This window comes from Phacochoerus africanus, chromosome 4 (assembly GCF_016906955.1).
Source record: "Phacochoerus africanus isolate WHEZ1 chromosome 4, ROS_Pafr_v1, whole genome shotgun sequence".
NCBI lineage: Eukaryota > Metazoa > Chordata > Mammalia > Artiodactyla > Suidae > Phacochoerus > Phacochoerus africanus.
Window position 1 is genome coordinate 96,249,204 of NC_062547.1, and position 26,012 is coordinate 96,275,215.

Genomic DNA, 26,012 nt, shown 5'->3' on the forward strand with positions numbered 1-26,012 from the left:
ATAAGGGAACATTTCACTTTTATAATTCAGACCCCACAAAAGTTAGGTAGATTTATTTTAGGGACATTTCTTCCTCTAATCAAAATATAACAAACGGCTTGCTATCATACAATTTATTACATTTTTCTCTCATAGAAATAAAATCTCTCATATTTGCAAGAACTCAATTGTGGAAAGCACTAAAATATTTCCCCTTTCTTCCACTGTTGATCAGCAAGTGCTGTGATCCTAGCAGCTAGATATAAGATGCAGAGTTCATAATCATGAATTTGTTGCACTTCCTATTGGTAAAATTAGGGCTCTGATGGTTGCCTTTCCTCAAATCACAATTCATTTTTGCTAGATCTTCAGAATGCAAAATAGGTGTGGTTTAGAAGAGGGTGGCAAACAAATATCAGTGGTTCAGAAATGATATCCTTTCCTCAGTAGCAATATACATTGTGGGTATGTGATTGGAATATTTAAAACACCTGTTCACTTGGAACTAAGCCAAATATGTAATATGTTAGCGTGTGCTTGGCTCACTTCCAATCGTTACTGCCATCAAAATACTGAGGGAGTTAGGGCAAAGATACAAGTTAGAAGCAATGTAAGCTCTCTTACATTTTATTGCTAACAATATTATCATACTGGACAGTGTTGGATGGCTAGTACTTTAGTGAAATCAATTGTTTTTATGTCAGAAAAGAAACTGGCAGTGTAGGGACATTCTTGTCTTAGTTTTGCTAATTACCTCCATAGTCTTAAAATCTCAATCAGACTCTCGCCTACTCTCCCTCCTCTCCTTCCCCTCTTTTCTCTTTTCACTGTGTACCTCTCTGGATAGGTAGCAGTTCAAAAGGAACACCAGGGAATAAATTCTATCCTAACTCTATTTACCAGAGTTACCCAACAGAACTTGGGCAAACCCCTCTATCTGATAGGATTCCACCTATTTTTTTTTTCAATTGTTTTGCCTTTACGTTAACAGAGTTACCTGTCACACCTCTTTGTTTTTTACCTTTCTCTACCTTTTGCCTAGTTTCAAAATCTTTATAGTGAAACTCTTACCTCTGAAGAATTTCGTAACTTCATTACACAAGAAATAGTTATACATGTGTTATACAGCAATTTACAAAATGTGCCATTTTGTTTGACTATAATCATGAAATACACTGAAGATTTCAATGTCCAAAGGTGTGAATACATGTGTGTGAGAGAGAGTAAGAAGTTAAAAATGCTGTCTAGCTTTAAACATGCAGAGGAGCAGCAGGAAAGAAAATGTCATGTTTGTGGGCATGATATTTCTAGGAAGTGCTAATGCTTATTATATATGTACATATAAAAGTTAATATAAAAGTTAATTTTTACAAAAAGACCAAAAGTGAGATGGATTATCCCTACTTTACTGCTTTTGAAGCTAAACTTCAGTGGAGGTGAAGAAACTTAAACAAGTGCATGGAGTTTATGAAAGTGGGAGAAACCAGGTTCGTCTGACCCTCTAGAACTTGTGCCTGCCCCTTCTTCCACACCATGCTCTTACAATGAAAAGATTATAGATGTGAAAGTGTGAGGATAGAGTTTTTATTTTTGGCAGTATTGCATGCAGAATGTTTGTGTGGTCACTAAAGGTGCATATACTTCATTAGGAATGTCTAAATTTATTGATTTTGATTTCTTCTTCAGTTTAATGTAGAGAAGCTTGCATGGTTTGAATACACCTGCTGAGGTCTCTATAATTTGTTCCTTTAAGATGCTACATCTGATGTATCGTCTTCAGAGAAATGCATGTGCATATTATCAGTGCAAACTGAAATTACATGCATATTTCAAAAATAACTTTTTATATTATAATCTTAGATGTTCATAGGATGACATAATTGGCTTAAAATATATCAGTATAATGACAGGTTTCAGGCTTTATAGCATGTACACAATATGTTACTTATAAAATTAAAATGTTTTGGCATTTGCACATTTTACCACTACGTGCTTCTAACTAGATATGTTTTCTAGTAGAATCTCCCTCAAGAATTGGTTGTCATTATGCTATTCTACTGCTTGAGACCACTCGGTATCATTCTCATACCTCCCATATTGCATTCAAACATTTAGAGCACTTGATTTACCTGTTTCCTCATTTCCCTTGCTATCTTTCTAACAGCTTCTTTTGTATGTCAATCTTCTATTCTTATCAAAATAATATTTGCCATGACCTTGTCCCTTTCTTCTTGTGGATCTTCACATAACTTTTCATCAATTCATAACCATCTTTCTGCACTTAACTTGTTTAAGCCTAAAAGTGACTACCTATCGTGGCCACCTTTACTGACTTTTAAAATATTCTACTTCCTTCAGTATTACTTGACTGCAAGATATCCTCATCATCACCATAAACCTTAATTTGTGCCAGACCCTGTTCCACGCATTTGAAAATGTTCAATCACTTAAATGTCATGATAACTATGTACTGTAGCTACTATTATTAACTCCCATTTACAAATGCAGAAATTAAGATGAAGAGCGCCTAAGTGACTTGCCCAGGCAGTTACAACTAGTAAGCAGTGGAGAGGGAGAAGAACTCAGGCAGCTTAGTCCTAGTTTGGGACCTGAGGCTCCCTAACATTATGCTATGCTGCCTGCCTAATATCTCATAGTGCCTGTTATGTTGTTTCCCCTGGTTGATTCGCATGTGTATTTTCTATCTTAGCTAGACTATAGGTTTTATGAGATCACAGATCATGTTTTCCAAACTTACATCTCTCCTAGCATCACTATGAAGTTCTTTACATCCTAGGAAGTGAGTAATTATTATCAGAATAAAAACAGGTCAAAGTGGAGATAAACTTCTAAAATACACATGTTGGAAGGTTACTTTTAAATTTGGAGGTAAAAATGGAATTAAAATCTTGCTTTGATTATTCACAAAATAAATCTAATGTCCTTGGTTATCACTAATGAGATGGTCATATTCATTTCTTTGCTATTGTACTTAATGGTTATCAACTATCTTTATAAGCAGTGGATGCAGAGAATAAACACAATTGTTTAAACCATCCTGCTTGTGTTATTTTGGCTTCTATTACAGATAAATAATACTACAGACATTTCAAATTCCCAATGACTAGGAGATAGTCAAATCAATAATGGCTACATAATACATAAAGAATGGATGCAAATTTTATAGCAAAGAAATTAATTATTAATTTATATCTGCTTACTGTAACAAAAATTTTGTTGTCAGCTTTTTCTGAAGTTTAACAATGCTAGGCCAAGATTGGATAAATTGTGTTTCAAAATATCACTACTTAAGGTAAAAAATGCTACTGAAACAATTATATTATTTAATGTTTATGAATGTTATACAATCTGTTATATATAGTAATTTGTGTTCTACTCTCTCTACATGACAGTCTAGCATAGTTATTTTAGCTTATATCACTATATATCTAGCAATATTAAAATGAATTTTTAGCAATTAAAAACAGCAATATTTTCCATATTGCAAAGGCTTTGCTGAAAAGTCAGAAGTGAATATATTATCAAAAGTAATTATTTCCAAAACTGAATTTATCCTGCACTGCATAAATGACTCAACAATGAAAATTTTGTTCAAAAAGTGTGCATATAAAAGGCTTTGTCCTGGGAATGTAGCTCTCAGTAGCTCACTATCTAGGTTGAAAATGGCTATGCAGGGTCGTATGTCCTATTTTTCCATGCCTGCAGTAAAGATACAATATGGGAATTCAGCTTGGTAATTACTAATACACCACACAGACACAATTACACCCTGTGTGAGGCATGAAGGAATCACTTGTGGTCTGCATCCGTTACAAAGAGCAGTAGGGGGCCACCGTGCAAGATGACAAAATGCTTTACAAGACGGAAGGGGACCAGAAGAGTCGATGTACACAGATACAAGGACCTTGATTCTTCTCGCAGTGATTTAAGTCTCTTTCCATCAATTATTGTTCTTTGTCTCAAGAGTCTTATCACCAGCAGCATTACAGGAACTGAACATAACAATGCTCAGACCCATATAACCCCGTGAACTGTGCTGACATTTCCACACCCTGTTGCTATGTTTGACCTGGTTATTCAGATTACTTAAGCAAAACAAAATGAAGAAAAAAAAAAAAAAGCATTACCATTGCAAAACTGGCCTACGTATTTTTTTAATGGCTTACTCAGAATTCCATTTCTCTAAACTGAAAGCCATCCTACATTCGAAATATTATTTTTCAAAGTAGTTTACACTCTATTTAAAAACTGAAAAGTGAAAATCTGCTTGGATGAAAACTATAATTGTAAAAAAGAGACTAAATATTGGTATAACAAGGGGATTATATGCTTAACACGAGAATTTTACATCTAAGGGAACCAAACTAAAATAAGTCAGCTGTTCTCTTTAGCTACAATGAGTCACAGGAATAATTTTCTTTCTGCGAAACTCTTTAAAGTTTTGAATATAATTGCAAGCAGTAAGCGTTTTTTATTATAAGTTTCCTCTTAATTATTACATGATGCACATTATTTTACAATACTTTCATTTAAGATGCTCTTTTAAAATACATGTTATAATTATGAATTTTTAAGACCTTAGGAAAGTTGGTTAGTGATGGCAGTTTGTCAGGTCCTGAGAAACAAAGCCTAGTCTTTCAGAAAATGTTTACAACCTATGAGAAAAAAATGTATCCTGGGGCTAAAATGTTTATTGGCACCTAGAAGTCTGAAGAGAGAGTCAGGCCTGTGGTTTTTGGAGGGCACTTTATCATCGCCCGCATTCTCAAAGGTTTCTCTGAATGAATAGAACTGGATTACTCAGCCTTCTATTCCACGCCTATTCCTCTCCATTTTCCTTGGCACGACTGAGAGCCAGGCTATTTTTAGTTAGGCAGTTTTCTATTTTTAGACAACTACCAGTTAGAAGACATTTGTTAGGAAAAAATTTAAAAACACACACACACACAAAGGGAGGAGGGAAAGAAGCTTCCCTTCACATATTGTAAAGCAGCCTTCAACCTGTAACTCCAGGCATTTCAGCTGCTTTCAATCTTGAAAAAATAAAGAAAAATTCAGAGTTCAGGGTTTTAAAAATAAACCTTCCCTCTGGCAAACAGACCAAAATACAACAAGCTGTTACTATGTGAAACAGCGACTACAAAAACAAAGAACATTCTCCAATGATTAAACTGCGAGAAAAGTTGTAGAACGATTAGGTTATAAGAATGTTACACAGGCATGTAACAATTTTCCAGACTCTGAGCCAGATGTATCATGTTTTGAATTTAGAGGCAGGAGGAGGGAAACTCATCTGTAAAGTTAAAAGGAGGATGTGGGATGTAACTTTAAGGTTTCCTTTCTCAACACCAGAGACCCTATTTTATCAAACTTAAAGGTAATTTTAGATTCACCTCATTTTTCAAACATTTGTATTCCATAGAATTTCTTTAAAAATTATAACCACATGTTAACAGAGAAACCATATATTAAAAAATCCAATGCCCATGGGAAACAAAAATAAAGGCCGCTTTATATACATATACACAGAGGTGTGTCTGTGTGTACACATTTATATATTGCTGGATCATTACCTTTATTCTCACTTCTACTTTAAATGGGGATAACTTGCTGACCAGTTTAGCCTATCAACTTATTCTACTTATCATTCAAAGTTGTGCTTTCATGTATAATCCACCATGAGCTAGATGCCCTCAAGAGCTCACTATTGTAATTACTTTCTTTTGCCTCAGATATCCCACCGCACTCTAAGACTTATTGTGGTTCAGATTGTTGGGTAGGATAGTCCCAGGTACATCACCAGTAAATAGCACAATGTTTGGCACGATGTTCATCAGTAGCTGCTAAATGAGAGAAAACAAATACTCTGTATATTGTGTTCACAGTGGGGTATGGGCCCTGGAAGGCAGTGGATGTGTCATAATAGTTGTGGCATTTCTCATGAATTCAGCATAATTCCTTGCATGTAGAGAATGTTTCACAAATACTTGTGGGGAAAAAAAATCAATTCACTGGCCTTCATTAGATCTTCTTAATTTATATAAATGCTACTGTTATTTATATTGATATTTATTACATGATATGATTGTTAATAGAAAATGCTATATAGTTATTCCCAAATTAAAATTTTGCTTCTTCTGTCCTTTGGGAAAACGTTTTAACTACCTGAACTTGTCCCTTGCCGTTGAAAATAAAAATATCTTGTCTAACTTAACAGTTTACAATGGGTTCTGACATCCTTTACAGCCTGTCATCGTCATGACAGTCCAGTGAGGAAGGATGGGTCAGGGTTGACAATGCTAACTCAGAGGAGGAATCTGAAGCCTAGGAAGGTTAAATAACTTGCCCCAGGTTAGAGAACTAGCATGTGGTGTAGCCATCACTAGAACTTCATTTCTCTCCAAATTCATGGGGCTTTTGAAGTTCTTTTTCCTAAATGTAAAATTTGAAAGTTGACCTCTCATGATAGTGCTTCAACAACATTCTTTAGGAAAATCACTGCAGCTTTCTTTTTTTCCACGTGAAATTAATTCAGAACCACCACATTTAAGGAGAACTCAGTCAATGAAGCCCGGATGAAGATAAAATTCCTTGCATACCTAATCAGGAAAAATGAGAAGAACCTGTGCACGCCTGCACGTTCTCTTCCTGGTGGAAAAGTTGAGAACTGACCTGGCTTGTTTCTGCTCCCCTCCAACTCTTCCTTCCTGTCCCTTTCTCCGTCTTCTCTTCCTCCACAGGGTAATTTCAGTTTCAGTGTTCCCTCCAACCTCTCATCTCGCTTCACAGAATCCCATTTACTTTAACAAATATTCTGTTCCTGGGAAGTCAATGATGACTGAGTGACTCAGCTTTCTTGATTGCTTCCCTCTACCCTGGTACAGACCCCTACACAGCCAGGGATGAGGTGGCCCAAGCGGCCTCGCCAGTTTACATCCCTCTTACTAGGCTGTATCCATCAAACATCATGCTAGTTACCTCAGTGAATAAGAGCACCAGGTTGGCTGGTTTCACCCCTCTATCAGGGTTGCCCCAAAGAAAGTTTATGGCACGATGAACACTTCTGTACCTGTCCTGACTCAATGGGAGCCACCAGCCACATGTGGCTATGGAGCACTCGAAATGCAGCTAGTGAGACTGAGTAACTAAACTTTTAATTTCAATTAATTAAAATGTAAATAGCCACATGTAGCTAGTGGGTACCTTAATGATTAGTGCAGATCTGTATCATTTCACCTGAAATCTGGTAATATTATCCAAAGAGAATTCACATGACAGAAATGACTACATTTGTAATTGTCAGGCCATAGGCACTAAATATATTACTTATTTACAAATGTGTTCAAGTAACCTTGAAAGGAGTTTGGTTTCTGGAACTAAAAGGAAAAGAGAGTGGGGTTGATTTTAGATTTATAGCTCATTCTCAGAGTAACTCTTAATTTTTCTCTCCTAAATAGTTTTCTTGAGGTCATAGTGATGTTATTTGTTTACAGCTAAGCAGTAATTTGCATGGTACTACAAAAAATAAAGTTTCTGATTTAGAAATTCTGGAGTAAGAGTTACTATTATTCACATATCAGGTTTTTTGTAACAATGTTTTATTAGATGTGAGGAAAAAAACCCTCACTACCTATTGTATAGTTTACTGTTTACAACATTTCTTATCCTAAAACAGTGGCTCTAAATAGTTACTGAGTTTATTTACTAAAACATAAAGATAAGAGATTTAATTGATATGAAGAGGCTTTCAGAATCTAATTAACCTCCCAGCTAGTCATTAACTCTATGACCTTTAGAAATAATTGACAGGGATTTTTTTTTTCCTTATTCAAAACTTCCATCAGGTGGGTAAACTACAGAGTAACACAGAATACATTAAGTGCTGCTGAGACATGACTGGATAACTTCCCAAACAGCTATGAATAAAATGAGATACATTTCCAGTAAGATAATCTATCCACCTAATCTGTTGTATGCATATGCAATATTTTCCTAATTACAGTTCTTTTAATGATTGGGATTGGAGTCTTTTCCAAGAATGTCCAATGAATTATTTTGATCATGAGGATATTCAGGAAAGCAAAGCTGCCACAGCTCTCTGCACCAAGAGCATATACCCCTAACCAATCACATCACACTTGCACACCGGGTCTGGTCCTGAACTCAGAATCTTTCTCAACATATGCTCTAGGGAGTCAGTACCAACTCACAAGGGAGAGGGCCAGGATTCACAGCCCTCACCATGCTGTGTAACCCCATGCTTTTATACCATCCTTCCAAAAATCTAACACACTTTCAAGAATTAGTTTCACCAAAATTAGTTTTAAAAAATCTATTTTTATGGTGTGAGAAATGTTCAACAATGTACTTTCAAACACCATGGCAGAGAAAATAGATACCTAGAAAAGAAAGTTTAGATCTTTGCTACTCAGAGTTTGGTTCACAGACAAGCAGCATCCGTATTACCTGAGAGCTTGTCAGAAATACAGGATCTTAGACCCTGCCCAATGCTCGCTAAATCCGAATCAGCCTTTCAGCAAGATCACCTGTGATTCAGACAGGGCCACAGGCATTTTGTTTGAGGCCTTGTGATCTCTTTCATCAGATCCTAGCCAAAGTACCAACGTTGCTTCTCTTTTTCCCAGGAATCCATGTACGTTGCTCTGAAAGTCTTTTACTTTCCAGCAGGACTATAAATAGTATTTCTATGTGGTCTCCTATGCCTATCTTCTTTTTTCTTACACTGCAACAACCTTTATTCATCTATGGTTTACTTGAAAGAAACTCACTTTTATTATTATTGGAATATATCTTCCTTCAATGAAGAAAACTTTGTAAATTTTAATATTTATACCATCAGTAAGTTGTTTTATATATACCTATGTATATATGTATATAATATTAAATATCTACAAAGTGCCATACATTAAGCAAGCAGTTTGAGTTACAGAGATTTAATAAAACATCCTTATGTCCTTCAGGGAAGGGAGATAGATTTATAATAAGAATTTAAAAAAAATACAGTGAGGCAGTTGAAATAATAAACATCCTTTGATTAAAGACTCATCGTCTTTTATTCTGACTCTAGGCAGGACCCTGGAGTTACTCCTAAAAGTTCACTTTTGAATATTTCACAGTGATATACTTAGTACCAATCCTAAGGATGTAAGGAAGTTCTACTCTTTGTTATCTTATTTGATACCTTTTAAAACCAAAGTTACTTTTGTTTAGGGGCTATCAAGGACTAGAAGGCAACCTTTGGTTCAAGTTTGCTGTCCAACACTAAGTTCTACGTGCCATGAAATCTGTGAATATCATTAAATATTGCCAACTATGATCCAGGCTAAATATTTTTCCCCTTTCACTCTTAGATATTGAGAAAAAAAATCATGAGGACTTTGGTTTGCTCCAGTTGAAGGTGGTTCATGTAAAATAATAATGACAAAATGGTGATGATTAATAATGACAAAGTAGTTACACTACTGACAAAAGGCTGTATTTTTAAATTTACTGTCTTTTCTGCTTCTACTATTATTAAATAATTTTCTGTTGACTCTGTGTTAGTACTAAGCCATTACAGCTGTGCAATGAGATGAAATTCAGTTTTATTGCTTTATGCATATAACTTAAGTAATCTAACATGCACTTTATTTGTTCAGCAGTGATTTTCTTAATAAATGAGATGTGAAGCAGCTTTTCATGTTTATGAAATTTATGCAAATTAAGCAAGAGCATTACTTTTAAAAAGGAATGAATTTTCAAATCTGATATATAAAAATCCATTGTGGTAATCATGAGAAATATGAATACATTTTTAGATCCATTTCTTCTTTTAGACTTTAGGGAACAAATACAAACATGATTTATAAAAATCTTTTAAAGATATGTAAACAAAAATGAACATTACAATGTATGATAAATATGAAAAACCTTTTTTTTTTAAACAAAATTCACTATTTTCTCATTTTCTTAGAGGCTTCAACACTGAAGGTTTAAATCTTTATAGAATATACTAATCCTTTCTTCATTTTTCAATACTATCTGTTGCAAAGCAATTAGTTACTTGGTTTAACAGAGGACAGGGCAGAGTTACTGAGCTACTCACAATAACTATTTTAATTATAACATATCAATCCAAGAAGAATTCTTAATGTAGCTCAAGAATATTACTTCTGTAAGTTCCTGAAAAAACTGCTTTTCTGAAGAAATTAATTACTAATTATAAAGTTAAATACTGGTCCATGTTGCTTCAAGTAAGCTTAAAATAGTAAGAAGAAATACCTACCATCTTTCTGTTCACAAACTTCACAATTAAAAAAATAGCACATATTACTAAGCTCTTGCAGCTAGTGCTCCTGTCAGCCTGGACAACTCACAGTACTTTCTGACCAGGTAGTAAGCTTACTGATTGACTCTGTGGTTACCAGAGTGGGGTAAAATGTACTTTTAGTTTTACGGTATTTAGTTCCAAATTGGTGTCTCTCAAGCGAATATTTATGCTCTGAATTCTAAAAGCTCAAGGCTGCCCAGCTCTTCACTTCTGAAACACACTGCTCAGATTTCTTACTGAAGAATTAATCCTGCTGGTGCCACAGAATTTTCTGTATGATCAATGCATTCTACATTTCCCCTTGTCCCATTTGACATGGGGGCTAGTGGCTACTGTATGAGCACAGATCTAGGTTATCTTAGTTTTTGATAGTGTTTCATAAAATTTATCAAATTTTATCGACTTGTTTCACTGGAGCCATAAAAACATTTTTCATACTTTAAATGAGTAATATTATATGATATGATAATCACCTGGCGATATCCTATTATAACTTTTCCCCTGTTTATTTTTTCTACAAATATATTCTAAGGGCCTAACAGTCTGGAGACCTCACATTAAGTCCTGGATATATGATCGCAAACAAACTTCCGACCTTTAGGAGTTTAAAATCTAGTGTGGGACAAAAATTGGATAACAGCTTCAATAGTGCTTTGATGGGGAAAACAGAACATATTATGACTGTAACAGAGCAACAGCTCCTAACACAAATTACGGGGTATTTCAAGGATGGCTTTCCAAATGTATACATTGAGTCTTGACTTGAATGAAGGATAAATAAAAGCCAAGTAAAGACCTAGTAAGGAATGAGAAAACAAACAGGGTTTGGAGAAGGTGAGGGATATAAACATCACTAGGTGGCTTGAGTACAGGTTGGGAGTTGGGAGCCGGGATGGTGCTGATTGGAGAGAAATAACAAAAGCTGAGGCTAGAGAGGCAGAGAAATACAAAGGTCAGATCATTCATGGCCTTGTGAGCAATCGTAAGGACCAAGAGTCCTTGAGGGACCTTGTTTTTGTTCATATCTCCAGGCATTTCATGGCACTGAGCACATGGCAGGAATGCAGCCAATCTTTGTTCCGTGAATGCATGAAAGAATGAAAATTCAACAAATAATCAAATAAATAAGTGCATGCATTTTTTCTTTTAGGAAAAGTAGTTGTTTAATATACATCTAAAAAGCATGCATCAAAATAATTTCATGTATCTACTTTTTATAAGTATAAAATTGTAACATATTTAATTGTGTTAGATGTAATGACAGTTCAACTAAAAAAGACACATTTTTAATATTTTACATCTATTCTTGAATTCTGTAATACAGAGTTTGTAACGAAGTCCAATTCCACTATTTGATGCATTTGCCTTCCAACAATAATTGTTCTTAATTTTCACCAACTATATAAAGGTGGTTAGCTTATTGATAACCTCTAGTAGCACTGTTGAACAATAACATTTATAAGCTACTTTAAGGCCTTTTCAATCCCAATTCAGGCCTTAATTATTACCATCCAAGGAAACTTTTGCTGGAATAACTGTCCTGAGAAGTCTTTAAATCCAAACAGGAAATCAAGTGACAGAAAACAAAATTTCATGTAAATACAATCTCTTATTCTCCCTTTCCTCTCTCCCTCCCCACTCCCCCCCCCCCCCCCCCCCCGCCTCTTGCCCATCCTTGCATCTGGAAAAAAAAATAAATAAATAAAAGCCGGTAGTATACTACTGAGAGATCTGTGAATCAAAAGTTCCTTCTGCAGGAGTCACATCCATTATTTTGATTTCCCAGGGAGCAGCAGGGTGCTTTGTGTTTTATTCCATGTCCACACTTGGTCATGTGGCTACCTGCCCAGACTAGATGAGCTGCTTAAAAGAATCTCTGAGTCACTGAGGGGTAACAGGTTCCCTACTGGCCAGGTGCTAAGTGATGCTCCCATATAGGTACTATGGTTAGAAAACCTGTAACTGGATGTGGGGTAACCTGTCTGGGCCTTCTGTCACTCCAAGGATCACTTGGAATGATCTGGTGATCAACGATCTGTTTTTTGTTTTGTTTTGTTTTGTTTTTAGGGCCACACTTGCTGCAGATGGAGGTTCCAAGGCTAGGGGACTAATTAGAGCTACAGCTGCCAGCCTATATCACAGCCACAGCAACGCCAGATCCAAGCCATGTCCGCAACCTACACCACAGCTCACAGCAACACCAGAACCTTAACCGAGTGAGGCCAGGGACCGAACCTGAAACCTGATGGTTCCTAGTTGGATTCATTTCTGCTGTGCCACAACGGGAATTCCCAATGACCTGTTTTAAAGTCTTGCTCAACTGTTTAGCTTAAGCTTTCCTTTCAAAAGTTAGTACGACACTAATGAGATGACTGCTCCTTTGCCTTCCAATTGTTCCCAAGCTGATTTACACCTGTTTTACATCCTCAACAAGAATGCCTGTCTTCTGGTTCAGTATCCCTTGACCAGTGCTGAGCATAAGCTGGTGGTTGCTAAGTCATTGCCAAGTGAAGGTGTTACAGGATTTAAACATGTTCTGTGAGACCTATGATTTTCAGCTCATCCTAAAGTGTGGTCACCCACCAACTCTTCCTCCAGGAAGAAGGTCCAGTATCAACTGTGAGAGAAGGAGGCAGCTAAGAGGAGCAGGAGTGGAGCTAGACAGGTGGAAGAGGCAGTTCCTTAATACCATCACAATCCTGGTAGAATTTCAACAGCCTCATAAGCTAGCATTTCGGATAAATGTCCAGTATACTTGTCACAGAGTTAAACACAACAGACTTTCTTCAAAATAAGCACATTAATACAATAACTGTTGTTGTTTTTCTCTAACCAGTGGGTTAGAAATTTAACACATTTACTAAATCTGGCATATTTATATATTGTATCTAAACAGATATTCAAGCTGCATTATAATATGATAATAAAAAAAGATTTCAGTCTGTCTATGAAGTCTTTGTAAGTCTCTGTGCCATTGTAACAGTAGGGCTAATTATCAAGCAAAGACATGATAATTACGAAGAGCTTTTTTTTACTAAAAGAAGGAATCTTTTTTAACACCCACACACTGCACAATTTCCTATGACCCTGTAACACTACTCTGGTATGGCCCAGAAATTTGTATTTCAGTCTGAATGCTGGGAATCATATTATTTCTCTCTCTGCGCCAATCTTTTTTTTTTTTTTTTTGTGAGTAAACTGTTTTCAGAGGGTTAAGGGAGAGGGGTAATGGTCCAAAAGGGAGATATAAAACTAATGACCCTTCATGAAACATACTATGCTCCTCATTAAACTTACTCAGTTAAATGTATTCCATTAAATTAAAATAAATAGGATTTAAAATTTTACCCAGGAGTAGTAAACTACCCCCTCAGTTTTGTGTTAGATCCACTCTAAGAAGTGATTGCTCAAGTCCCTGATGTATCACAGGTTCTTAGCCTGTAACACAATTTATGTCTTAGTGTTCCAGAGGTTTTCAAACTTACTGTGTGTAAGAATTACTTGGGAAACTTGTTATAAATGTAGCTTCCCACCCAAATCCTCTTTTCCACCAGGATCTTTTTTTTTTTTTTTTTTCTGTGGCATATTCAAGTTTCTAGGCCTGGGAGTGAACGTGAGCCACAACAGTGACAATGCTGAATTCTTAACCATTAGGCCACCAGAGAACTCCATCTACCAAGTATCTTAAGATACAATTTCAGTGAGCTGGACTTTGAAAAATATTCTATGTCTTTTTTTTTTTAATGGTGTAAACTCTCTCAAGCTTAGCGTTTCCACTTTATTTCTTTACCCATCATCTCTGTTTTGCTAAAGTGTGGGAAAGCCAAATTGGTGACGACTATGTGATTCATATAGTTGAGCAGGGCAGTCCTATGTCATCTTAGATGTTACTATTTTTATCCAAATAATCAAATCATCTTTAGTTTTGATCTAGAAGCTCAGGAATATCTTTTTGAGAGATTTAGAACTTTATTGATGTTAAGTGCAAGATAATAATGGAGTTGCTACTTTTTTTTTGCTTTTTAAAAGAAAGCTGTGAAGAACTTTCAAACTCACTGCCTTCATTTTTGAGATGAGAAAACTTCAGCCCTGAGAAGTTGCTAATTTGTCAAACAGTAAGATTGTGCAAGGCAAGGGTCCAAATGAAAGCCCTGTGACTTTCAACCCAATGACCTTGAAGAAATATGGCTCAGATAATCCATCTGTCCAAAAATATGAAAATCTCCTTATGTTAAGTTTTAAATATCCTTTAACTCACATAGTATTTTCCTGAATGAAGCTCTCAAAAGATAATTTCATAGATTTTTAAACTCCTAAGAAAACAAATTTTCAAGTAGTTTAATATAGTTTTACTGCATTCCACATATTAAGGACTAGAACAGTTCAAGTTTGATGACAAATTCCAATTCAATTTTTTTGTCATCCTGCTGTGTTTGTTGTAATGATTTTGGTAGTGGAGTTTTGAGTATAGAGTTGTTTTGTGTTTAGAACTTATTTTATTTTTTTAGGGCTGCACCTGCGGCATTTAGAGGTTCCCAGGTTAGCGGCTGAATTGGAGCTGTAGCTGCCAGCCTATACCACAGCCACGGCAACGTCAGATCTGAGTCTCGTCTGCGACCTACACCACAGCTCATGGCAACACCAGATTCTTAACCCACTGAGTGAGGCCAGGGATCGAACTTGTGTCCCCATAGATGCTAGTAAGATTCGTTTCTGCTGAGCCAGGATGGGAACTCCCAGAACTTATTTTAAATGTGAGTGTGCATATATACATACAGACACACATGATGAAGCATTTATGAGATCTGATAACTGACTAGTTCTCTTCATGTTTCTGTTTAAGTATTTTTGTGTACATGAATACAATATCTGAAATACATAATAGGTAAATTTTATAAATAATCTTAAATTTTGCCATCAAGGCAAGCCCACAGCTAAAATCCTTAGTCAATGAAAAAGTGAATGTGCAGTACTGCAAATCTGAAAGTATTTTAAACACATTAGGTCTACTTATCAACCACGTCCGTTTCTCTGAAATTGTTTGGGCTTATTAGGCAAAAAAATTAATTGGTTAGCTAAATACTTTTCAAGAACTTCCAATTAAGAGCAAAGAAATGAAAATTAATCTTAAGACAATTATAACAGGTAAAGGGAAGATAGATTTGAGAGGCAGATTAATTTGATCAGGATTACAACTAGATTTTTTGATAATATGGAACCAGTTTAAGCTATAGCAAGAATAACTTGTACTCTGGCAGATTGATTCTAAATACATACTTCTCCCCCACCCCGCCCTTTTTATTTATTTATTTATTTTTTTTAGGGCCATACCCGCATGATATGGAAGTTCCCAGACTAGGGGTCGAATCGAAGCTACAGCTGCCGGCCTACACCACAGCCACAGAAATGCGAGATCTGAGCCGCATCTGCCACCTACACCACAGCTCACAGCAATGCCAGATCCTTAACCCACTGTGTAAGGTCAGGGATCAAACCCGCATCCTCATGGATCCTAATCGGGTTTGTTAACTGCTGAGCCGGAAAGGGACCTCCTAAATACATAACTCTGGAATGTTTATTTTCTCCTAATTTTGCAAAAGCAGTGACAATCTAGGAAAACATAAATAAACAGTTGAGGAAAATAGATGGGGAGACTATATCTCTGTATAATGGAGACAGAGACCTTATTATACCTCTTCCTTTTTGGTTTAGTATTCATTGCTTATAAAGGGTACTGTAGGACAATCACATTTATACGATACATGTGAGAAGCTTTTAAAATTGTATGGCAATGTTATTTATGCGAACAAATCAATAATATTTTTGAGTTTCAACATGATGCCTATTTATTTTGGCACAATAAAACAATGTTTTAAATCTCACTTTGATAAAATACTCAGTAACATTTAGAAGTTCATTTTCATCATATATCTGATTCTGTGTATATTAATAGTGCATATTAAATTACATAATTTTGGGGAAAAACATTTCTAGGAGAATAACTGTCTTTATTCTTTTAGCAAGAATTCATTAGGAAGAATGAATTATAAAGAGACAAAATGAAACACAATGTAAAGTTGGGTGAGCTCATTAAAAAATCCTTCTCTTTGTGCTGGGAAACTAGTGTATACTTAAGAGAAATCATGAGAAGTAATCTAAAATGTGAGTGAGCAGTCCCCTGGCTACAGTTCCCAATTCTGGCAGCCTGACACTGTGGTAGACAACGATGAGTCATGAAGGATGAGGTTAATAATTTGACAAAGGCGCTGGATTTCTTGAAAGGACCCGATTCACATAGTCCCTATTATCTTATCACTCTAACTTGCATTTTGAGGAAAGGATGGAGTTAATAGTTGGGGTAATAACCCCAGGCACACCTGTAAGAGTATGAACATCTCAGGAAAAGGAAGGTTGTGCTTGTGTGGAGGAGGGGAAAGGGATGGAACGTCCAAACACCCGGGACTGCCTGAGTTTGGGGGTTCTCTTAGCACGCTTGCGCTCTCACCTCCACGATGTCTGAGTTCGTCCGGCTCTCGTGCGGCTCGTTGTACTCCGTGTACTTGAGCAGCACCTTGTCCATGTCCGTGCTGGCGTACTGGAACAGCTTGTTGGTGCTGTTGAAGATGATCAGCGCGATCTCACAGTCACACAGCACGCTCAGCTCATAAGCTTTCTTCATCAACCCAAATTTCCTCTTTGTAAATGTCACCTGGGAAAAAGAAAGCAGGCAGGTTTTTCAGAGAGAGAGGGAAAAGGAAGCATGCCTTTAAAAAAATAAAAATACAGTACTTTTTTGCCTTTGTAAAACAAAATGTGTCGTTGTCAGAGCCCTTGGGCACTAACACATTTGGAAAGAAAGCAAATAAATCTAAAACTAATTTCTGCTTAGAATTTGAAAAATGTGTGATTTCTAGCTTGTTGCTGAATGTGAACCTGTAAATGCCAGATTTAATGCCGGGCATTTTAATGAAGGTGACCAGAGAATTGTTCATGTTTCTTTGAGCAATTCAAGATTTAAAAAAGTTAATTTCAGCAGGTTAGCATATTCCTTAATTATAAATTTGGAGCTTATTTTTTTGACCACTTGAAGACTGGACATGATATTATGGACAGAGTATTTTAGTTAGATCCATGTTCAAAAATCCTCAAAATTGTTTAGTCTCATGCCATTTAACTGAAAGCACTTGAAGGGGTCTGACTGTACTTTCAGAGAGCTGTATTCTGTTTTCTAGAAATCCAGCAGGGAGTTGGGAAGTGCTTTAGCCATAACACCGTTAGGGTTTTGTTTTCATTCTTCTGTGTATCTTTTCTTTCTCGCCCAGGCCAGAAAGTGTATTGTTATCTTTGCCTTTCTCTTCTTTTAATCTAATCTATTACCAAGTCCCATAATTCCTTCCCTCAAAACGTTTCTCAGGTTCCCATTCTCTTGTCTATTTCCCAGGCATTGCTATCATTCATGCCCTTATCAGCTTCCTGTCCTGGGTGAGCTCCCTGTCTGAAACCATCCCCTCCTCAATTCATCCCCATATTCAAAATGTCACTCTTCTCCTTGCTTTTTCCTGATGAGCCGGCTACAATAGCTCCCTCTCTAGCCTCGCACACATCTACCTGACAAAGCACACACGCATTTCACTATTCCCACTTTCAGTCTTTTCTTGATTCAACTCCAGTCTGCTTACCAAAAATGAGCATTCTTTATTAGAAACCTTTATATGATCCAGTGTTTCCCAGCAGGCCTTTTGTAGAATATTATTTTTATAAAATACTCCTTAAGACAAAAAGTTCAATGGTCCAGTACATTTGGGAAATGAGGCACATTCGTATATTGAAGGCTCTGAGAAACCCTTTGAACTTTAAGCAAACTTACCGCTGACAGAACATTTGTTTGCTTATTGATTCATTTTGAGGAACGCTTACTGTCATTCTTCAGAGCCAGGTTTTGGAGGCATAAACCCTGGGAAATGCTGACTAACTTTATGATTGTTTTCTAAGGTGACTAGAATTTTTTCTCACCTTCAAATCCAAACTGTCTCACTTTAGATGCCCACTCCTTATCTTTCTCTCTGTCTCCAGATACCCAGGATGTCCTCCAGTCCCATGTCTATCTGAATGTCCCCGAACTTCAAACCTCCAAAGCCCTAACTCATCTTCGCCCTTGAATTTGTTCTTCTTCCTAGGTCCTCCTTGTCACCATAAACTCAGGCATCTAAACTAGAGACCACCACATGGATTCTGAATTCCCCCTCCTGCCCCCGGTTCTACAAACCTAAATAAATATGTTGACAGGAACTGTGGACTAGCAGACAGAAGAGCCAACTTCCTGATTTCCTCATTTCTCCGCTCTTGTGTTAATACGGATTGTTTTATCTATTACCCTTTATTTTTTCTTATAGCACTTATAACTTTTTATAGTTTGCATAATTTTTTGTGTGATCACTTATTTAACATCCCTCTCTTCCATTACGGTGCATGTTCTATAAGGGCATGGACCATTTTATTTTGCTCACTGCTGTATCTATCTTCATTGCCTAGAAAAGCAGACATACGGGTGCATGGTAATGATCTGTAGTATAAAGAATTAAATAAAGAAAATTATTATATGTTTTTTAGAATATCAAATTGATGTATATGATAGAAAATTGTGATAGCATTCCCCCACCAGATTTTTGTTTAGCATCTCATAAATGGAATTTTTAAAAGGTAAATCTGTACTTAATAATGATTTTATATTTTTTTTTTCTTTTTTTTTTAGGGCTGCACCTGCAGCATATGGAAGTTCCTGGGCCAGGGGTTGAATTAGAGCTGCAGATGCTGGCCTATACCAAGCCACAGCAAAGCAGGGTCCGAGCCATGTTTGTGACCTACACCACAGCTCACGGCAATGCCAGATCCCCGACCCATTGAGCGAGGCCAGGGATCGAACCTGCACCCTCTTGGATACTAGTAGGGTTCCTTATCTGCTGAGCTACAACAGGAACTCCAATTATATTCTTCATCATTTTTGTGATGAAGGCAGCATGATAGAAAGGGAAGAACATAGGGTTTGGATTCAGGGGATCCTAGCTTGAATGCTGATCTGCTGTTTATTTGTCATGAGAAGTTAGGTCACTTAACTTCTTCAAATTTGGCTTTTCTCTGAGTTTGATTTTTCATCTTTAAAATGTAGATTAACACCTACTCCTAGGGTTGCTGCAAGGATTATATAAAATAACTTACATACAATATCAAGCTTTGTGTTGAAAGTATATACTCAATTAATCTTAGTTCCCATCCCTTTCTTAGCTGACTTACAGGAAAAGAACTTAGAAAATATACCCATCCTCATGGCTCAAAGAGTCTACTGATCAATGCTATTTGAGGATCTTACTATTTCTGATAGAAAGATAAAGCTGAACTATGGAAGCCTTGCTGATTGGTCATTCTTTGGAAAATACAGCATTTAGGTATTTACCAGCCCACATCAGTTAGGCAGATCTACTCAGATATGTATTGGGTGATTTTTCTTTGTAATAATTGCCAATGTTTCACCTTCTGTTTTATGTTTATCGATTGTCTTACCAAAGTGCTTCTAATAAAACATGGCTAGTGTTTTATTTTCATATCTGATTATCATACTACTTTTGAAACTTTTTTTATTATGGTTCATTCAGATGAGTCATTATTGGTATTAGGGATGAGTTAAATAAAGACTATCTTAACAGCATCATCTTTAATTACACAGATTTACACAAAATGTCTTTTAATAATTCTTTTAGATGCAATTTTGTTATGCAAATATACTTGCACATTGGTATTTTATTTAGTGAAATAAGCTACAGAGTAGGTTCAATACAGAAGGCACTGACCCAAAATACTTTCATATATCGAAAACCACTTTTAATCAGGCTTTCATGACCACAAACTGTAGGTGGAATGTCTCAATACAGTATGGTTTCTGTTGTACTCAAACCTCAGAATTTAGCACGTTACAACACTCACCATCAAAGTACATTTCAGCACAGAAATATCATTAAAGCCACTATTTGTGTTTACTTTTAGGTACTTCTCAACTTTTGTGTAACCAAACTGGCTGCTGGATAATGCATACTTATTTAATAATACTTATCAAAAAAGTCAGTGCATATAGCTTTTTTTCATTAAAACTGCAAACCAAAATGATGATGTCTATATTAAAGCATTTAAGAAAATATCTTCAAAATCTACTCTTAATTGCACTAAATTTAATTCTGTATTATGTTCATACTCTTCATAGCATACTCAAAATGTATTTAATAATGCTTTTTCTCATTGTTCATAGTTAGATTAAATTGTTTTTCAGCATTAAGCTTTCTAAAGAGAACTGGGATATTCCTCTTTGTTTAAAATATGCCACTCAATGACAAAGACTGCAATTCAGAGCTTTTATACTTAAATATAATAATGTATTGTAATGATTACATTTTTCATAACTTGACAATAGTCTGTAATGGGGACAAGTCCATTTCTATTTCAATAACAAATTTTGAACCTTAGGTGAGATGGTAAACTGTTTTTCTAGTAGTTAGGCAAAGAGATACTCTTTTCCAGTGTTTACATCAATCAAGGTGCACCAAGAAGAGAATAAAGCCAATATTATTTAAGTGGACACTATAATTTACATTTAGTTTTCAAAATTAAAGAGACTTCATATGTAATATATGTATGGAAAGCAAGATTACTCTGCAAATATTGAGCCTTTTATGTTTTTTGTCTTTACCTCTTGAAACAACTCCAAATGTAATTACGGTATCTTATTAAGACATTTCAGTATTAAGTTTTACATTAACCTTAAGTTTTAAATTCTAGCATAAGGGCAGGCATCACACATCTCATGCTATTACTCTAGAACTTATTAGATACAAATCAGGAATTGAAATTAGAATTTGAACTGAGAAAAGGCACATTCATGAAATACAATTCCATACAATTCAGTGACAAAGAAATAAGAAAATCTATTTACAGAAACATAAAAGTAATTCAAACAATTTTTACTGAGCATTCTCTACAAGCCAAACATTGTGCCAAGCAATGAGGATTGCGCATTCTCCATGCCAGATATTTGTGCTGGGTGCTAGGGCTTCTGGTACATATATATCTCCCTTGTTCATGTCTCATCCTCATGGCTGGAGGAAAAACAGTCATTTAATTCTTTAATGCTTCAAAGAAATTTTCTCTATTTGAATCAAAATGTATTCCTTGGCTAATAGCATTATATTTTCAGTCATGTGTAATGATCTGAAATTGTATTTTCATCCAGAGTTGGGTGGATTCAGTTTTTGTTTTCTGACCAATCTTTTCTCTAGACTGAGCAAGAAAAATAAAGTAGATGTTAACCTAATCAAGAGGAATATGAAATGAAACCTACCCTATTTGGTTATTTCTTATCTAGTACTCAGTGGAAGCTGATTGTGGTTATTACGGCCCTACCCCCCTTCCATCTGGCCACTGGCAGGCACCCACAGTGGCTGCGAGGCTTCGTTTAAATGCCAACTTCTATGAAGCTCTCGTGGTCACATTCAAATAACACTCATTCCTCGTCACTGCTGTCCTCTGGATCTTTTTATATGACAGAGTTGGTTGTTTGAATCTGACTCTCCTGCTGGCTTCTGAGTTCCCTGAAGACCCTATCTCAGGCCTCACCCAGACTGACCAATGGACACTCAAGGAACATTTGCTGAACAAACGGATTACAAAATGGAAATACTGTATGTTAAACTCTGACAATCTTAATAAAAATTAGATACTTTTTGACAATTTAATCTCTTAAAAAATAACAGCTCTTGGATATATGTATTTGTTTTCCTAAAAAGTTTAACATGTTAGTGATGGAAGTCTTGAGAGAAAGTAATTATACCACTTGGAATGTGTAATAGAGAAGTTAGAAAATGTCTGGAGAGAAATATATACACATAAGTATATGCGCCCTTGACTTCAAGAAAAAAATATTTCAAAAAGTTCAGAGAAAAGTGGTCTTTATTGCCTGCCCAGATGACTCACCATGAAGGACAGAAAAGTATAAAGATAGCAACTGAATTTTACAATCACAGGATACAGAGGTAAAGGGAGAGAAACTAAAAGTCTGAATGATTGCATTCGTTGAATAAAAATTTATTAAACTTTCTGATGAGTTCAGCAAAGTGATGAAATCCTCATCACAACATTACAGATTTGAGACTAGCTGGTAGTAATTGGATGATTTAAATATTAATTAAGGTGTTCCCGTCGTGGCACAGTGGAAATGAATCCAACTAGGAACCATGAGGTTTCAGGTTCAATCCCTGGCCTTGCTCAGTGGGTTAAGGATCAGGCGTTGCCGTGGCTGTGGTGTAGGCCAGCAGCTGTAGCTTCGATTCAACCCCTAGCCTGGGAACCTCCATATGCTTCGTGTGCGGCCCTAAAAGAGACAAATAAATAAATAAATAAATATGAACTAACTGATGAGTGTTAAGTTTAAGGATAATCTCTTGCAAAGGGCCACGTTGTTCAGTAACTTTGCTGTTCTGGGCACCTTTTTTCCCTAGTTCAACTCATGGTTATTAATAAACTAATTTAAAGTGGAATCAGGACACATTTCCATGTTTGATATGGTGTGTGATGGGCCTCCAGAAACACTGAGGTCTTCAGGGGTCTTAAAACCATCCCACTCAAGTCACACACAACCTCTTACACCCACTGCTCTGGGTGGGGATAGAACCTGAGCCTCCACAATGACCTGAGCAACTGCAGTTGGATTCTTAACCCATTGTGCCATGGTGGGAACTCCCTAAAATATTTTGAAAGAAACAGTATATATGCATCATTACTGAGGCTCTGTGGTGTGGAAGCAAAAACATGGGGATTGAAAATCAGGTCTGAGGTCTGCCATGTATAAGCTGTGTGCTCTTGGTTGAACTGTTTAATGTACCTAAACCCCAGTTTCCTCACCTGTAAAGTGGAAGTAATAATGGGTATGTTATAGAATTGTGATGAGGGTTAAATGAAGGAACACAGAAATGTAAGTAACTTGGCAGTGAAACACTATACAAGGTAGGTAGTATTTTTTCCCTGATGTGTCAGGTTCAGTCACTTCTTGTTACATACTGTAAAAGATTGCTCTCCAAGGACCTGCCAACTTGTCTTACCATTATCATGTTTAGATTAGAATCTCTCTCTCAACTAGACCTCAAGCTTTTCTTGAAAGCTTGGAACATCTCCTGTCTGCTCTTGTGACCTGGAGTCCCAGAATAATAATTGGCTAAGTATTGGCTGAATGAATGAATGGATAGATGGAAGAATTACTTTTTTTTTTTTTGCAATCCAAAATGAATAGCTAAAAATGAATTTCTATGCAAGCTCAAACTATGTTAATAGGAAGTCTGCCACTGAGAGGGAAATTTCAGTTTCTTTTTCTTTTTTTTTTGGTCATATTAACTTACAGCAAAGATGTACATTTGGTAAAATTAAACAGAAGAAAAACTAGACTGGGTCAAATTTTGTGTGTGGGTTTGTTGGTGAAATTACAGCATATAGTTTTTTTTTAATAATTGTTTTTAGATAAGAGTGTTGACTTTAGTACGTTTTCTAAAGAAATTCAAAGACTTCATAAGCTATCTTCCTACATCTAACAGCATCTCTTCAAAGTTATTATTTGGCACAGTTTATCACCCCCATTCCTCAGATGATACTGTAAACAAAGAAGTGAAATTGCCTTACCCAGGGCCACAAAACTAGTCCCTGGATTAACCAGAAATAGAATCCTCTTCACACGATATACATCTTGCTTTCTATTAGTTAGTGTTCCTTCTCTTTTTTAGATAACTGTTTCAGGGTCTGCAGTTAAGCACAGTATGGATGAATCAAGCATTGCACAAGTACCTTAAGGATTGTTAGCAATTCTGATGAGTACAAGCAGAGTAGTGCGCAATGTGTTAATTAGTATAAGGACAGCTTTCTAGCTTGAAGTAAAAAAAAATAATGTTAATAATCCTAAAATTGAGAAGAAGTTGGTTTCTAGGTCCTGACAATAAACCAAAGGTCCTTTTATGTGGACTCTGTAGCCACCTCTGCCCTCAGACTTCCAGACATTCCCACTAAAGCCAGTGAGAACCACATGCATGCACTAGCGGGTACACACTAGTTCTATATTTATGGATGTTTATTTAAATGTCGCAAAATGAGAAGCATTTTGGCTGGTAGCAAATATAAGTCTGTTTACAGCCAGAATAAAAAAGGTGTGTCTCTGATTTACACACAGTCAATGTAAATAACAAGTTCTAACATGGAAGACAAGTCCTGTATCATTTCCTACAGGGTAGGGAAATTAGTTAGATAACTGAGTAATGGAAAGGGCATTCAATAATGAGGCTCCACGCCACATGCAGGCCTCCTCTGTTCACCCTTCTAATCCTGGCTACATTTATAAAGTCACCTCAGGAGAACTTTCCTGCCATATTTTAACTGTGGGAGTCCGTGCATCTTACAGGAAAGAATAAATGAAAGAAAAAGACCTTTGGAAACAGCAGCTATTCACATCTATGAGAACAGCAGAGCCTAACTAAATGACTTCAGATGCATTACTAAAGGGAAACAAGGATAATTTTATCTATGGGTCTCTAATACTTCTTCCTACCAATCAGAATTCTCCCAGTGTGATGTTAATAACTGCTTGATGAGTCTGCTCAGTGATTGGAGAACTTTTTACTCATTTCTTTAATTCATAAAGTAATATTAGTTTCTCTGTTTTAGAACGCATTTGGGATTAATATATCCAGCTAATTCTTTTTTCTAAGTTTTGAGGGTTTTTATTAGGGTTTTTTTTCCTTGTCCAAATAGAGTCATGATTAATATGACCACCATCCTATGAAAATATTTCAGATCCAACCCTCCTCACCCACAGCCTAGATAATCTCTCGGTTTCCTCCCCGCTAAGGAAATGGAGTGACTAATGAGGGACAAGATGGACAGTTCACAGATACAATGCGCTCTCTAATCCAGAGCCACTAGGTCTTCCTATGTGTTTAAAGGGTTAGGGATGGAGTCAAGAGTCTGTAACGACAATCTTTAATTGAAAAAAAGGGAAATGCCGTCTTAAATGCTTTTTTTCTTCCCCCAGCTTATTCCTGACAGTAAGTAATGGTGCAACTGTTCTAAAGTATTCCTCTTCCATTTTATTTTGTTTAATTCGGTCTGTCATTAGAAAGGCTTGCGAGCTTTAGGCCTGGTGATTACTCTCGGTGGGAGGAAGCAGTGCCACTGCAGACTTGTGTTCTAGACAAGCGCTCCTTTATACAATGACGGGGCCTGCCATCATCAATGAAAGGCTCTTTAAAGAGCAGTGAGGGACTCTTTTAAGCAGACTGCTACCATGTGCTTGTAACCCTCCAGCATAACTTGCGAGGATGAGACAGCAGTGTGTTCTGCTGCAAAGAGGACTATTGTCCTCGTTAGCCTCCAGCAAACTGAGCCCAGTTTTGCTGCAATGTAGTAGGATTTCCAAAGGATGGTAGTTCCTAAAATTCTGAACACAATAAAAGGATTAAAATAGGGGGCTGAGAGTGTGGAATTTAGAACTCTACTGACCCTCACCCTAAGTCAATATCCGAAACCCCAAAATAAAACTTGAAATCTTGTGCACTGCACATTATTTTAAGGGAAAATAATACAATGGGTTAGATTACAATTAAAG

The 26,012-nt window shown here is 36.4% G+C and overlaps 1 protein-coding gene across 23 annotated transcripts in view; it reads right to left on the reverse strand.

Moving 5' to 3' along the window:
• MEF2C (myocyte enhancer factor 2C) overlaps positions 1–26,012 on the reverse strand; it is a 172,930-nt gene that overhangs the window by 59,777 nt on the left and 87,141 nt on the right. For all 23 annotated transcript variants that reach the window (XM_047778266.1, XM_047778251.1, XM_047778267.1 and 20 more), the window contains one exon: positions 16,836–17,039. In XM_047778266.1, coding sequence (XP_047634222.1) covers positions 16,836–17,039 — 204 coding nt within the window. The remainder of the gene's footprint in view (positions 1–16,835; positions 17,040–26,012) is intronic.